Genomic DNA, 15701 nt, shown 5'->3' with positions numbered 1-15701 from the left:
AGTATATCAAAAAGAAGGATGCATAATGTGAAGGCTCAACAGACAGATTTGGTCCGCCATATTTTTTTGTTTTAGAGATTATTTACAATCTAAAATATGGAAACCAGGTTTCTTCATAAAATCAATCTTTACCTGCGATAGAGTTAGCTTTTGAATAATATTATCATTTCCAACTCTCATCTTGCGAGTAGATAAAGCTTGCTTTAGATCCCCAACATCACATCCAATCAACTTAGCAACATTGGTCAGACCTGAAAATTGATAATGTAACTTAAAGGATATCATCCAGAGTTCAAGAAAAGATAAATATAAAAATGAAATTAACAAAATAATAGATTGTTTTATATTTCAAAAGTACACTGTAACATATCATGTGAATGGGTAAAATGCAATTAGATGACATATATTAGCATTATCATCAAAAAGGAAGGATAGAAAAGAAAGCAAGAAGTAAATGGAAAAACAATTGCTCCAGAAGGAAAAATTTTGAGCCCAAAAGTCTCAATTACTCACGACCATGATGAAATCTTATCAGCACTTTTGAGAGCTGCATCCAGAGCTCTCAGTTTTTGTTAAAATCCACAAATTCTTTCATTTCAAACTATCCAAAATTTTTAAAATATTAACTGGAAACAAGATGTATCCCTTTTCAGCATCTTGCTTTAACCCACCAACAGATCAACGTATAAAGGATTGATGATAGGAAAACCCAGCATACAGACAATTGATTGATATATCTTCAATTTTCTGTGCAAAAAAAATGTCTATGAACCAGAAACTAGCTATCTATTGCAAGTTAGCAACCACATTGATTTGGAGTTGAAAATTTTCCCCAGTGAAGACAACCATCACCAAAAGATGCCATTGTTAGAACTTCAGATGTCCAGATGACTTTAACTGCACAGTACATAGTCTCTGTCTGATATGAACTAAATAGAGAATTGACAGGAGAAAGCTCATCAGATGAATTAGCAGCTATTTCTCCCAATCTAGTTGACATGGCAGGATTTAGAGAACCACAAATACACCACATTCGATATATTACAACTCAAGACAAGTCTTCAACTGAAGTATTTTATTTCAATGCAATCACATAACAGAGTGGAAAAAACTTCCAGAGGAGTTCAAATGCAGCAAAGGCACAACCAAAGCCTCACCCCATCATTATAGCATGCTAAGTTCTAGATTTTCCCTAAATAAAATATATTCTTCCATAAACTTGATCAGTGGCATGTAGTCATTGCCAAAGATAGTCCCTCTCTAACTCATTACTTATTAATGATCCTTATATAGAATCCAGTTGATCCCCAAAACTTCAACCCATTTTCCTGAAGCAGATGATAGTACACCACCTTTCAAGATTCTCTTCCATAACCCATAGCAAAGGGATGAAACTGCTTATCGGGAACACCATCAGCTTTCCAATACTTCATAGCAGTTACTAATTACCACAAACTTCTATATACTCAGATTTCCTCCCCACATCTTTAGTGTGTATCCTTTCTTTCTCTTTTTTAGTAATGTTTCATCAATAAACAAAAAATATAAGAGACTCCAAATCATTTTTGGTCCATCACCAATTCTCCGAAGTTTTATCAGACAGCAGTTCATTAATAATCAATCAATCAGGTGCGAAGGCATTTTTCCAAGGCTTCCTTATCTTCAGTATTTTCCATTTTGCAAATTGGTAGCAGTCATAAATAATCTCAAACCTTCAGGGATCACATTTCAATTCATAAAGCCCACCATTACTAGTGATGTTTCTGGTTCTGCCATATTATCAGTTACAAAGGCTGAATCAATAGACCTCCATCATCACTCAGTAGACATAAAGTATTAGAACACCATCCTAATTCTGCACCCCATTTGATATAATGTAATAGCAGAAGATAAAAAATTATAAATTAAAATTAAAAAGATTATAATAAAAATCACATGCCAGTAACATAAGATGGGTTTTAGCTTTGAGCCAGAGAATGATCACAATTTAGATCAAAAAATTTAGAAAACAGAATGAAAGAACCAAAAATGATGGCACACATTTAGAAACACTGGAAGCAAAACTGCATCTATTTCTACACCAGATATAGAAGATCAACCAGATCACTCAGAAAAACATTATTGAGACAATTGAATCATCTGTCCATAGACTTAAACGCAAAAGTTCAGAGTGATCAATGACCTCAAACTGTTCAATCTATGATTATATTTTGCATAGAAAGTAAGAAATGCTGCCAAGTGTAAAACAAACAAACAATCTAACAACTATAAGAAGTACCATGCATCTTTGACACACTTGTGAAGTTGGCTTTTTTCAGTTATATCAGATTGTTATCTTAGTTATTATACTGGAAGTGGTCCTTTTAGTTACTACTTTCAAACCAGCATGAATGGCTTGCAAACACAAAAGGGCAAATAATGAACATTAACACCTAAAAATGGGATAACTTCCATCATTATTGGATGATTCATTTAACCTCTAGAAGATTGATACCTTCATCTGCCACAGCTTCAACATGGTTTTCATTATCAGTCACAGTAAACGAGACATTTCCCATCCACAAAACTGCAGCAAGCATGGCAAATACACTCTCTTGGTCCTCTTTGCTGACATGAACAATATCCAAAGCTTCCTGAAAAAATTTAAAATCAAGTACATGCACACATCACCACCCTTTATCCATATCATAGAGAAGAAAATAGGTACAAAAATGATTAATATTGGGTTTAGTCATCAAGAAGGGAAAAAATACCACAACAATGCGAAATTGCTCAGCATCATCAACCCCAGTAATTGAATAGCAATTGCTCTGCTTCAAATACTTATACTCATATGCACTCTTCAAATCCAATTTCTCTGTGTTTCAAAAGATATAAAATTAAAATGAAAATATGGACAAGGAATGTATTATGACAAGCAAAACATAACATGAGAATATAAAAATAAATTCAATTCCAATAGGAGATTATCTCAAGACAACTAACATGGCAAAAGTTTATATGACTGCTGTGTTTGTATCCAGTACAAATGTGAGATTTCCTTTCTATTGCATATAGGATGGAAAAATTAAATGTCTAGAAATTGATGATACGACATGCTATAGTTATTAAAAAAGATCATCTCAAAGCATGCATTCTTTTTTACAGTGAAGGATGGAAGCTCCACATGTACAATGTTGATATGAAGTTTTTCCTGCAGGGGAGTGACTTTAAGTTCCAAATAATGGGAACTACAGAGATAAAAATTTCCTTGTGCTCTTTGTATGAAAAGAAATTTTGGAGCAAAACAAAATCGAGCCTTCAATATAACTTCTTCTACTTGGATGCAAATAACAAATTTTATATGGATTAAGAGAATGTTGATAGCCACATTTCTGTTGAATTTCTTATCAAGGAGATGCTCTATCAAGTGGGAGGAATTAGAGTGTTGCCTAGATAATGACAGAACTCACATGCAGTAACCCAACTAATTGGCACATTACCCACTCTGCCCCAACCACCAGCAGTATCAACTATCAACCCAGCACACCACAACATTAAATAATGAAAGGGATTATACAAACAGAAAGAAAAAAAAACATGAATTTTAGTGCAACATGCAAAACTACAAGATTGGTGTTTTGGCATCAGTCTCCACATACAAAACTTTAGCCAATTGATCATTTATTTCTTGCATTGCCAAATGACTTTTCTTGTGATAGGTATTTTTTTTTTTTTCAGTTTTCTTTTTTTGATCATATTGGGACTCAAGCTAAGCCTCAATGGGCTTTGCATTACCCAATGATTTTGAGCCTATGGAATAAGCTATTTGGCAATGCCAGGATAGATTGGATTTCACCCAAGAGTATGATAGATTTTGGGCTTCTTTTCTTCAACTTTTGAGGGCACTGCTTTGAATTAAGTCAGAATTCAATCAGAATATGGTTTGCAAGTCAAAGAGTTGTAAGATGCTCTCGCTATGGACTCTCCACCTCCATTGGGGTTGATTAACTTAAACTTTATGGATATGCTCTAGATAACCTAAGCCAATTGAGAATTGGAGATCTGAATAGGGATCACAATGATACAGCGCTGAGAGCTTTCTCTAAATTGGCAGGAATAGCAACGGCAATTAAGACAAAGATCTTAGCTCTTTTGCAAGCCAATGCTTTGGATCTTTCTAATTTTTTGGTGGAGGGAGACATTGTATGGTGATCTCATCGATGGCTGAGTTGGGGAGAGGTCCTTCGAGATATAATATGTGGCTCCTTCAAATCTTGGATTGTTCCTTCTCTTGGTCCCCTCATTCAACAAACAAGATTGTTGATCATTTAACTAAACACGGAGCTAAGTGGATAGTTTATTTAGTAGGAGATTTTTAACCCCTAGAGATTGTATATTGTTGCACATTTTGTATATGTTCTTGTCTTGTACTTAGTATAATTATTTTGTTGCTCTTGTTACCTCAGTATTTTGGAAGGATTTCTCATCCTTCCATTGTATCTAAAATTGATATCAATGACTAATTAGTTTTTTATTAAAAAAAATTAATAATTGAGCATATTATCTTCAACTCCCTTATTCAGTTATTAGATGTTTCTATGACTTTCCATGATATAGAAGAAAAACAACATAAAAATGAATAAAAAAAGGAAAAAAAAATGAGAACCTCTAAGAGCTGGTGGAGCTCCAGCACAGAGTTGATAAAATATATGATATGACCTCTCTCCTTCTGCACATTGGACCACTCTAGACTGTTCATAAAAGAGACACAATTAACAACCCATTATGAGAAAATCAAACAGACCAAACAATAGATACAGGTAAAGAAAGAATTACCTTTTCAAGTAAAACTGTATAGAATTATGATCCATTTTGACAGGAAAAACAACACAATCAAAAAACTGAAGTCAGCTTTAGTTCTACAAAAAGAAAAATAGTAAATAGGATTTCATAGTGGGACCTCAATAATACAAGGAAACCTTACAGGTTTGAATCTTCGCACCCGATATTTTCCCAGTTTCACTAAAGTGAATCTCAATCAGCTTTCCCTGCAAAATGTTCACTTAGATTACTAATACTACCACTTCCTATCAAAAAAAAAATACTACCACTGGGGAAAAGCCTAAAACACAAAACTTTAATTCTGAAAAGAATTGCTGGTGCCAATCTTCAACATAGAACTATTAACATAAGGATAAATCAGGCTATTGAAAAAGAAAATGTAGCTTACAAAGCGACTTGAGTTGTCATTTCTGGATGTTTTTGCATTACCAAAGGCCTCCAAGATAGGATTTGTTTTCAATATCTCATATTCTATTCCGCTACCGCCACCAAGGGCAGCCAAATATTGCATTGCTATCTTTGCTGTCTCAGTTTTCCCTGCTCCACTTTCACCACTGGAAGAACAAAAGAATTGATTTAGATTTATCAAGGATTCAATACAATAGTTTTACTAACCAATTCAGGGTTCTCAACTTGATATAACCCGACTTTAAGACAGAAAATAAATATCTATCTTTATAGTTTTTATCAGCACTTACTGGAGTAACTCCCAATCAACCATATGTCTTCATGCTCTACATGATTTTACGTTATATTTTAAGAATTATATGAAATATGACAAAGGAGATTCTTATTTCAGAATAGTAATAAACCAAGCGGAAGTTCAACTAATCTTTAGGGAGAGATGATCAATATTGATAAACAATCTAGAATCCTTCAAGATTGGTTGTTGTTACAAAGAAAAACTTTACAGAATCAGCCACTATCCATAGTAAATGTCAAGTTCAGGTGATATTGCGCCTATATTATGAAGAAAATTATAATGTCAAACATACAGTATCAATTGCATGACATAAAGGCGGTTTACAGCAGATTCCTAAACAATCTATAATTCTTCAATATTGGTCGTTGTTACAAAGAAAAATTGTACAGAATCAGCCACTATCCCTAGTAACTGTCAATTTCAGGACCAATTGTGCCTTTATTGCCAAGAAATTTATAAGGTCAAAAATGCAGTATCAATTGCATGACATAATGGCAGCTTTCAGCAAGCATTCACAAATTGCAACAAAGTACAGTTTATTTTCAAGAATTTTAACCACTAGTATCCTCATTACCATTGCTCTTGTAGTACAAAGCAACTCCAATGCATTTTAACTCATATGTGAATATAAACATATGATAGTTTTCAACTACTAACTTGCTTAAAACACATAATCACTAGTTAGCACCTCTTGCCAAGATTCTAAATATAAGATACTCATATTGGCAGCAATGATAACAGCCTATAAAAAATTTAACATTCAAACATATCCAAAAGTATAGCAGATTACTATGAGAGAGAAAAAAAAATCTAAGGGTCTATTTGGAAATGTTTTCAAAAAAAACAATTGTCAAAAAAAAAAAAAAAAAAAAAAAAAAACAGTATTTGAGAACAGTTCTCAGTTGTTTTGAGAAAAAATAATTATTTGGAAACTCAAATATAAAAATCAATTTTCTCATCAGCACTCCAGTATCCAACTGTTTAGAAACATGCCTTCTCAATAACTTGATGGGCAACAGGCCTATGAAAAACAAAAGATAACTGGGTGGGCCAAAGACCAAATTAGTGTAAGTATTTGAGAGAACAATATCAGAAAACACCCATTGATTTTAAAGTAAACATTCTCCCCACCAGAAATTGCAAGCTCGAGACAAATAGGAAGATAATTCAAAGGCTGACATTATTTATGGAAATTTTGTGAACAGAATGAAGCAGAACAAGAATGGAGAACAGGAAACAAAATTAGCTCAAGTCAGCAATAATATACTAACCTGATAATAATAGATTGATTTACTTCATCTGGAAGAAAAAAAAATAAGCAGAATAAGAGTTTAGAACGCTAGAAACTCAATCTCATTAACAAAAACTTAAACAACCTCGTATCATTTCACGGATGGCTGTGTCAGTGATGGCATAGACATGTGGGCTCTCAATTGATTTACGCTTATACGCATCAATATAATCATTTCCATACAACGGAACTTCCTTAAAGGGATTGATGGCAACCAGAACTGGTCCTGCTTTGGTCTACAACAAGCATATAAGAGGCACACCACCAATAAAAACATTAGAGAAACTGGCACATTTCAGAAGCAAATTAAAAAATATGTTTAGAAGAAAAATAAACACTTACATAAATCATATCTTGATTGTATCTATGTTGAAGATTGTACAACACCGATGGCTCATTTAAGTAACTAAGTTGCATAAGGTCATCTACACCGTCAAGTATATCGGGGTTTGCAGGTAACAGGCTGTCAGCATTCACCTTTAAAACCTAAAATTGAAAACCAGTGCAAAATAAAAAGGTAAACAACAGATTCATTGACATACAATCAATCATCCAAGTTTGCATTAGTTTACTTACTTTTCCCTCAGGCAGTGAAATAACAGTCTCAGTCCCTGAAGTAGACAATATCTTGCCCAGCTCCCAGTTTCCATTTGGAAGTAGAAACCAAGATTGAAGCTTCTGAAACAATAAACTTTTAACAAGTAGGTAATAAAATCAATAGATAGTGTCTTAGTCATTTCAATTAAAACCATCATCACTTTTCTATAATTTGGAAAAGGCATAAAAGTCATGAGTTAAAAGTATCTAAGCCACTGCTACAATTTACATCTCATATGCCAATAACTGCAAGAAAGTGCCATTAGCAGCAGAAGAGAAGCATATGTGTACACTGAACAGTGCAAGTACAAAACTTATCTCTAATGGTGAATTTCCAACTATTAATAAAATTCTGCTTCAAATGAAAAACCATGGGCAGAACTTTCAAACTCATCAAAAGAAAGAACAAGAAAAAAATTAGGGGTATGAAGTCCATCAAAACATGCTGCTACCAGATGGGGTATGTCAAAAGAAATGACTCTGGAAGCAATACCATAACAAAAATCACAAATCATGGAGCTCTAACTTGGTATCAAAAGGATGTTATCCTAAAGGTCAGGAGTACAAATAACAACTCCCCATGAAGAAGCACAAGGCACACTGGCAGACAGGATTGAACTAGGTGAGGTGAAGTAAAATTTGAAGAGCCTAAAAAGACAGAGGTATATAGAAATAAAAAAAATAAAAAAATTAAAATGAATATTTTTTATGAATTTATCCCTTCCCAAAGCACTTGAATCTTATGTGTTAATGGCAACAATGCATATAATACAAGAACTGATGGCACCTAGGATCAAAGGAAAGAGAAAAGGTAATGCAGCTCCAGTTGTAAAATTCATACATTGTCAAATTCAGCAGAATAGGACTGCTATTATTCAATTCTTAGGCTATGGCATTTGTGAATGTCATTTTAACATTGTCACAATCATGAGATGTAAGGTAAACCATTCAAATTTTTCAACCAAAATGTCTTAGTTTGTAAAGCTATGTCCTAATGATGTTCAATCTCTAAATATGTATACAGTTAGAGAAATTCTCACTATATAATGAATGCCATGCTTGCATAGAATGTGACATCCTAGCCATCATGAAAAAGTTCCTCAAACTTCAAAATTTAAAAGAAATTAACTTGTAAACATTTAAGAGATGTTGTCAAATTTTGTTAGGGTAGAGGACTTTTCCACATTCAATGTTTACTTGCCTTCACTCACTAAGATATATACATTCAGTGGAGGATTTTCACTAAACTTTAAACCCAAGGTTTGAGCAAAGATCTACATATGACAATATTATGATGCCAGTGGAGGCAAGAAGTTAGGGGATCCAATAGAGATATCAAGAAAACTTGATAAGTACCTTATATCGAAAGATCTTATAGAACTCAAGAAAAACATATGCAAACTTCTATAGAATCATTTAATTGCAATGATGACTTCCCGTGTCCACAATTCCCATGTTTTAAGGATGTTATCGAGGTTGTTTTCCACTGTGTTATTTTCCTCCATATAATATTCTTGGCAGTGGTATATTTTCATGTTCAAACCTTCCATTCCATGAAAAGAAAATTCACAGAAATAGGCACCAGTTTATTCAAATAAAACAGATATGAAGTTCTCTTAATATATCTATATAATATCTTGAGGTAGATATCTTAAAATCAGTTTATAAGCCTGATCAAGGCAATACTCAATACTAATGGTCCATGTTCAGTGAAAATGAGTTGATATAACCTGTATGACATTGAAAGTGGTCACATATCATTGGCAATAAATAGCAAGAGAAAGAACAAATCTTGCTTGGGCAGAAAAGAAGAGATCGTACATCCCCTATATGGCTCCTCTCATGCCTCTTTGCAATATCGAAATTGCAAGGAAAAAGAGAAACATCTACAACCATTAAGCATAACTTTCCAAGGGTTCTGTGGAAAGGATTACAAGCCTATTTTAAAACTGTCATGACAGATTACACACAGTTACAGGTGACTGACATACTTTAGGCTCTGCCACCTATTGCAGCTCATCTTCTCTCAAGTTATTCCAGACAACAAGCACATGTGTCAAACACCAAGAATATTGTAAGACTGTAAGTACAACACAAACACATTACAAAAAAAAACTAATCCCTCCCAAAATCATGTTTAATATCCCTTGAAAGCACACTTGACCACATCAGTTTGCATATGCAATAGCCCCTCTCAGAATTAGTTAACTTGGGGGGAACACATTCTATTATTTGCTAGAGCATCATCAATACAGCTATTACAAACATAAAACCAAATTCTTTCCACACAAAATATTAAAAGTCATACATCATTTTGTTTGCTATGAATCAAATGGCATTAGACCATGCATGCAAAGAATCTAAGAAACTTACACCAAAGTTTATGGGTAGTTTTCCACTTGCTTTGCAAAAATATAAGTATAGACCATTCTTAATACCAAATTAACCACTTCTAGTATTTCTTGCGTCAATGGATTGCTTATTAAAGCAGATATGGGCTTCCCATAGAATGCCAACAAGTGTTAATGCACAAAAAGCCTACTACTTTGAGTCACATATGCAGCAAGCTGAAAAAATACATTATGTTTTCATATGCTACTTCATTTATTCCCCCTTGTGACAATGCCAAAATGCAATTCTCACAGGCATTACAGCTCAAATAGATAAAAGGAAAGGGAACAAGTGCCCAAATACAAACTTGAATAAGATACAACTGATTGTTTAATATAATACGGTGAACATATGTCATAAACAAATGAAAAAGGCAAGAAAAATGCAGATACTGAATCAGTCAAACAAGAAATATAACGGACTCTTCTATGAAAGTTTAAAGCAATAAGAAGAAATTATTGACATTACAGCAGAGTAAAATTAAACCGGAGACCAAATACCTTTTTTGCAGCATAGGATGTGGTATCGGCCCACCTGAATTCAGATCGAGATGGTGCCACTGAACGCAAATGAGGAGCCACAAAACCCAAGTCTTCATCACCCACCGAAGGTCTTTCATCAATGGCTATGGTTTTCCTATCATAGGGTGTATCATCACTAGCCTGGTCCATCTCTCCAGCACCATCCTCAATTGCCCCAACCACCTCACCACTTAAATCACCATTTTCAGGAATACTGTCACAGATCACATTACTATTTTCTGTATTTACATCATCAGATTGTCCAGAGACACCAGAAGTAGGTGAACCTGTAAACCTAAAACCAACAGGCAGTGATTTGATGGACTGGAGGGAAGGTGGAGACCGTGACTCTGAGGCAAAGCTCTTCGGCATTTTCTCTGAAGAGTTTTGGGATCCTGGCGAACTAGTCTTGGATGATGCCATTTATGATCAAAGATTTAGATCAAAAAGCCTTGCTTTTCTCCTCCAAAAGGTTTATCAAGCTTTAACAAGGCCCCACAAGGCAGCTTATCAGCTTAGCCTATTGGCGGGGACCATAATTTTCGATGCAGACTCTAGTGCTCTTCAGTCTTCAGTCACTATTAAGTACTTCAACATCAAAAACCGTTGCAATCATCAAACATCTCCTAAAAAATACAACTCCAATCCAAATTGATTCGGACAAAATACACCAAACACTTCAAAACTTAAGCACTATACTGATCCAAAAACAATGATGTCGAAACGGCAGGAAAATCTTCTGACCCGAAATTACTCAATAAATCACTTTGCCACTATCAGATCTTACCCTTAACATAGAAAAACACAAAACAAACTGAATTTCAACCGATCTATCGCGAAATCCGATCCGTAATACTAAACCTGAAGCAACAATGCTTTAGTAAAAAGAGTCTTTTACCTTTCCGAAACTTGAGATTTTCAGAGAAATTCTTCGAAACTCCGGTCGATCTACACCGGAAAAGCCCTAGAAAACGGAAAAGAAGAGAAAATCAACCAGAAAAACGACGTGTAATGTACGAGATTCGGCTTAAACCCTAGACATGACGAAAGGTTTAAGAAGAAGAAAGAAGCTGGCCTGGCGTCACAAAGGCGTCCAGCGTCCGAGGAAATGCCAAAAAAAACAAACAGAAAATCTCAAGAAGAGAAAATCAAACAGAAAAAATGATGTTTACGGTGTGAGATTCGGATAAAACCCTAGAAATGACGAGAGGTTCACGAAGAAGAAAGAAGCCTCCCAGCCGCCACTACGATGCTTGCTCGGAGTCTGAGAAAATGAGAGAAAACCAAGCGGAAAAGAGAAAAAAACGAAATAGAATATCGGTGGAGTAGGGTCTGAGATGGGGCTAAAACCCTGGGAAGGAGAGATGTTTGTGGAGAGGGATGAGGTGTCGCTATGATGTTTGGTGTATGAGAAAATGAGAGAAAATCAAATAGAAAATCCAAGGCGTGTGGAGACGAAGCAGCTTTTGCTTTCCTTTTTCCCTCTCCTTCACAGAATAAAAAAAAGAAGGATATTTTTTCCCTTCGAATATATTGTGAATTAAATTCTTCGCGGCTGTTATTATCTTTCTTCTTTCTATACCTACCAAATTTTCAAATATTCCTTTTAAACGTTTTAGTATTTCGAATTCAGATGACCATTATACCCCTTTTTTTAAAAACAATTAATACGAGATGATGGTTGCCATTCACACCATTTTCAAAAATAATTCCAAAATAAATAAATAATTTTAAAATATTTATATTTAAAATTCAAATGTATTATAAAAATAAGTGACAATTCTAAAATTAAATTTTCAAAAAATCAATTTTTACAAATAAAAAGCCAAACATGGTAAAAATACGAATTCACAAATAGTTAAGAAAACCATTTTTTATATTAGATTTATAAAAAAAAAATAAATCAATTTTAAGAATTCTTCATGAAAATTAATTTTTGAGAATTATTTATAATTTTGCATTAAAAATAAAACGATCTTTAGGCTTATTTTACCTTGTATTAATAATTTGCATTAATTTTTTAATAAAATTTCTTGAATTATTTATTTTGAAATTCATTTTAAAATATTATTGAAAAAAAAAACAATTTTCAACAGCCCATTATTTCGAAATTTTGACTTTTGAGGAAGCCACTCACCGTCAGGGGCAATTCCGTCATTTCAAAATCCAAACTGTTTTAAATTTTTGGTTTGACAAAGAGAGGGAAGCGAGAATGAGGAGGGAGTCAAGCGTACGTTACCAGTTTGGACCATTTCAAAACTCGACCGTCCGATGGCAGGATGAGGTCTAAGATGTAGTCGCGTGGAGGAGAGAAGATCACTAGCAACCTTTGTGGAAAGCCGGCCATGGGCGACCGTTGAACGGTGTCGTATCAACGTTGCTTTTTGAATAGGTGTTTGGGACCAGGTGCATGGCGTCCCGCAGTAACTTCCCTGGGCCAGCCAATCAAAATCCTTCGGAGTGTGCCACGTCATCTTTGTCATTAAAATAAAATGTTTTACTTCACTAATTTCTTAAATTTTGACTTTATAAATTTTCAAGGAGGAGAGCCCGAAACTTTAGGGGATATAAATGATGTGGGTTTTTGCCTTTTTGGAGGGAATTAATTTTTTTTTTTTAATCTTTTCTATTTAATAGAAAAAATCTTGTAATAACCTAACCTAATTTAATAATATTATTACCTTTTCAAAATATTATTAATTTGCCTTAAAAACAAACAATAATTTGTTCATTTTTTATGTATATGTGGAAATAAGAATTATTTAATTTGTTGATTAGGTTTATCCAATAAAAAATATTCCATTTGTCAATTGGCTTTATCCATTTATCTTCATTGGAAAAATCAATAATACAAGATATAAAATTTTTATCAAATGAATAAAAATTTTAATACATAAGTATTCAATTTAGTATAATTAAAATTCATCTAAAAGTGGGTATTGAAGGATTAGACATGTTTTTTGGGATGTTTGATACACGGGACAAATAATGAAAATGAATATTTTGTTTTCATTCCTATTTTTTGGTGAATGAGAATAGATTTGGTAATTTCATTTATAATATTGGGATGAATTTAAGAATTTAAAATTTAAATGATTATTTGTTTTATATTCTAATGTTTTGTAATAATAAGAATAAGAATAATAAATAAATTGACAGTAATACCTTACACAATTTTAAATAATTTTTTTCATTTATAAATTTTAAGAGTTTTTTTGTTACTAAATAACAAGACTAAAAAAAAGTCATGTTAAGGGTAAAATAATAATTTTAAACTATTTTATATTTTCTTATGAGATGAATGAATTACAATATCACATGCTTATAATGAATTGAAATTTCATTTATAAGTGTGATTTGATTTTTGTTGGAATCATTTTTTATTTCATTATTATCTTCACAAAATTTATCCAAATATGGGACCGAGGGAGGGAAGGAATCAGATGTCTATTTCCACTCCTCTTTGTACCAAACACCTCCTTAATGCTTAAAAGTTCTTCTAAAGAAAAATTAGGGGTCTAATAAAGAATAATTTTATACTTTTAAGAATAAAAAAAATAGAAAACACGTTTAACAACAAAAAATTTGTTTTTTTAGAACAGAAAATACAGTGTTTTCAAATAACATTTTTTTAGTTGTTTTTTTATTGTTTTTACTTGTTTTTTTAAAGTTGTTTTGAAAAATAATTATACAAACATGTATAATTATTAAAAATAAAACTTTAGATATTAAAATTATTGTAAAAATATATTTAAAAATATTTCAATTTTTCACACAAATTTTTGTTTTACAAAATATCAAAAAATAGTTTTAAAAAATGTTTTAAAAATTAATTATCAAACAAGGCTAGGGCTTTGACAAGATTTTAAAAATCATTAAAAAAAAAAGGTAAGATTTGAAAAGGTTGGGAAAAAATTTACATTCACTTTTTTTTTTTTTCCAAATTTTAAAAATTTCATTCACACTACCCTTTCCAAATAAATTACTTTAGAAAATCGCTTGGCCATTTCATTCAAACACTTCTCTATTTAAAAGTTGAAAATTAAAAAGTCATCATAATATTGATATTATAAAAATCTTATTAGATAATATCTTCTTGTAGAAGTTTTAAAATGAACTTTTATTACAAAAAAAAAAACTTTTTAAAAAAAACTTCTATGTCAAGTTTTTTTAAATTTGAAAACCTTTTTCAACAAAATTAACCAAACTAATATAAAAGCTTTTATTGAATTTAAAAAATGTTGTTGACCTATCAAAAGTCAATTCATTTTATGTTAGGTATTTATTAAAAAAACATTTTTAGAATATAATTTTCTATTTAAATTTCTTATAAAAAGGGATACCATAAAAAAAAAAAATGCATTACCTTGTCACAAGCGTGCCTAGAGATTTTTTGATAAAATATTTCCATAAAATAATAATTATGAAAGTAATTTGAAATTTACCACCTAATGTATACCCATTTGTAAAAAAATTTAATATAAATTTTAATTTTTAATTTAAAAAAAAACTTTAAAATTAAGTAATTAAGTTTAATCAATCTTTTTAAACAATTTCTTATTTGAACAATCACAAACAATCCTAATTTTTTTTAGAGTTAATTTCATTCACTTCATTAAAAATAGTTAATTTCATTCTCCTATCATTCTTACTTTTAATTTTCACTCAAGTATCCGATAAAATTTGAATCCTATGGGAGTAGATATATTTACCAAAAAATTTGGGGAAGGTGACCATATATTTCAAAAGGGAAAAGAAAAAAAATATCTGGAAGAAATGTGAGGTTCAAGTCAAAATTAAAAAGTAGGACCACAAATTGGCCCCTAGATACCGGGACTTACGCCATGTCTCTTCACATTCATGCTTTAATCATGCCACAATAAAGTGGATGCCCTCATTCATGGATTTTTTGTCAGCCAGATATTTTCTTTCAAATGTTAAAAAGTGTTGACTAATTACACAAAATCAAAATAATAAGAATAAATTATAAAAATCTGTTTATATTTAATATTTTCACTCGTGTCTTAATTTTGGTCCTCAAACATTTAAAGTAGTCTTGACTTTACATTACTCTCTCTGGTTTTTAAATGGATTATTTTATCCAAAATTTTGCGTTAATTTAGATTAACAGACTAACGGTCCATTAGGAAAAGCATGTAAACTAATTTGATATTTTTTAACATAAGATATAAAGATTTATGCTCGAGTACTTGTGGATTTAACTTTAGTTCTTTATAAAGAATAATTTTAAAAAAATTATTTAATATAGGCTTACGAATATTTAAAACTTTTAGACCCGACTCACTCCTCGTGGATGAATCTTGTGAAGGAATGGTTAGGTTTACGGGACATTGCTTTCTCATCGGATGTTTGT

General features: G+C 32.2%; 1 protein-coding gene across 7 annotated transcripts in view; it reads right to left on the bottom strand.

Moving 5' to 3' along the window:
* LOC117923422 (myosin-1) overlaps positions 1-11827 on the bottom strand; it is a 29279-nt gene extending 17452 nt beyond the window's left edge. Inside the window, exons 1-14 of one of the 7 annotated variants that reach the window (XM_034841693.1) lie at positions 11500-11827; positions 11226-11291; positions 10307-11115; positions 7395-7496; positions 7161-7304; positions 6904-7054; positions 6799-6826; positions 5213-5378; positions 4967-5030; positions 4819-4832; positions 4649-4733; positions 2754-2857; positions 2495-2633; positions 133-251 (exon numbers count right to left, since the gene is read on the bottom strand). In XM_034841693.1, coding sequence (XP_034697584.1) covers positions 133-251; positions 2495-2633; positions 2754-2857; positions 4649-4733; positions 4819-4832; positions 4967-5030; positions 5213-5378; positions 6799-6826; positions 6904-7054; positions 7161-7304; positions 7395-7496; positions 10307-10750 — 1560 coding nt within the window. In that variant the 5' untranslated portion in view covers positions 10751-11115; positions 11226-11291; positions 11500-11827. Of the gene's footprint in view, positions 1-132; positions 252-2494; positions 2634-2753; positions 2858-4648; positions 4734-4818; positions 4833-4966; positions 5031-5212; positions 5379-6798; positions 6827-6903; positions 7055-7160; positions 7305-7394; positions 7510-10306; positions 11142-11225 lie in introns of those variants that run through there. The other 6 variants (XM_034841696.1, XM_034841694.1, XM_034841692.1 and 3 more) reach the window with 6 other exon arrangements.
* Positions 11828-15701: the final 3874 nt, after the last annotated feature.

The sequence above is a fragment of the Vitis riparia genome, chromosome 10, assembly GCF_004353265.1.
Source record: "Vitis riparia cultivar Riparia Gloire de Montpellier isolate 1030 chromosome 10, EGFV_Vit.rip_1.0, whole genome shotgun sequence".
Lineage (NCBI taxonomy): Eukaryota > Viridiplantae > Streptophyta > Magnoliopsida > Vitales > Vitaceae > Vitis > Vitis riparia.
Note: the sequence above shows the minus strand (reverse complement) of the source record. Positions and strands in the feature narration are given on the sequence as shown.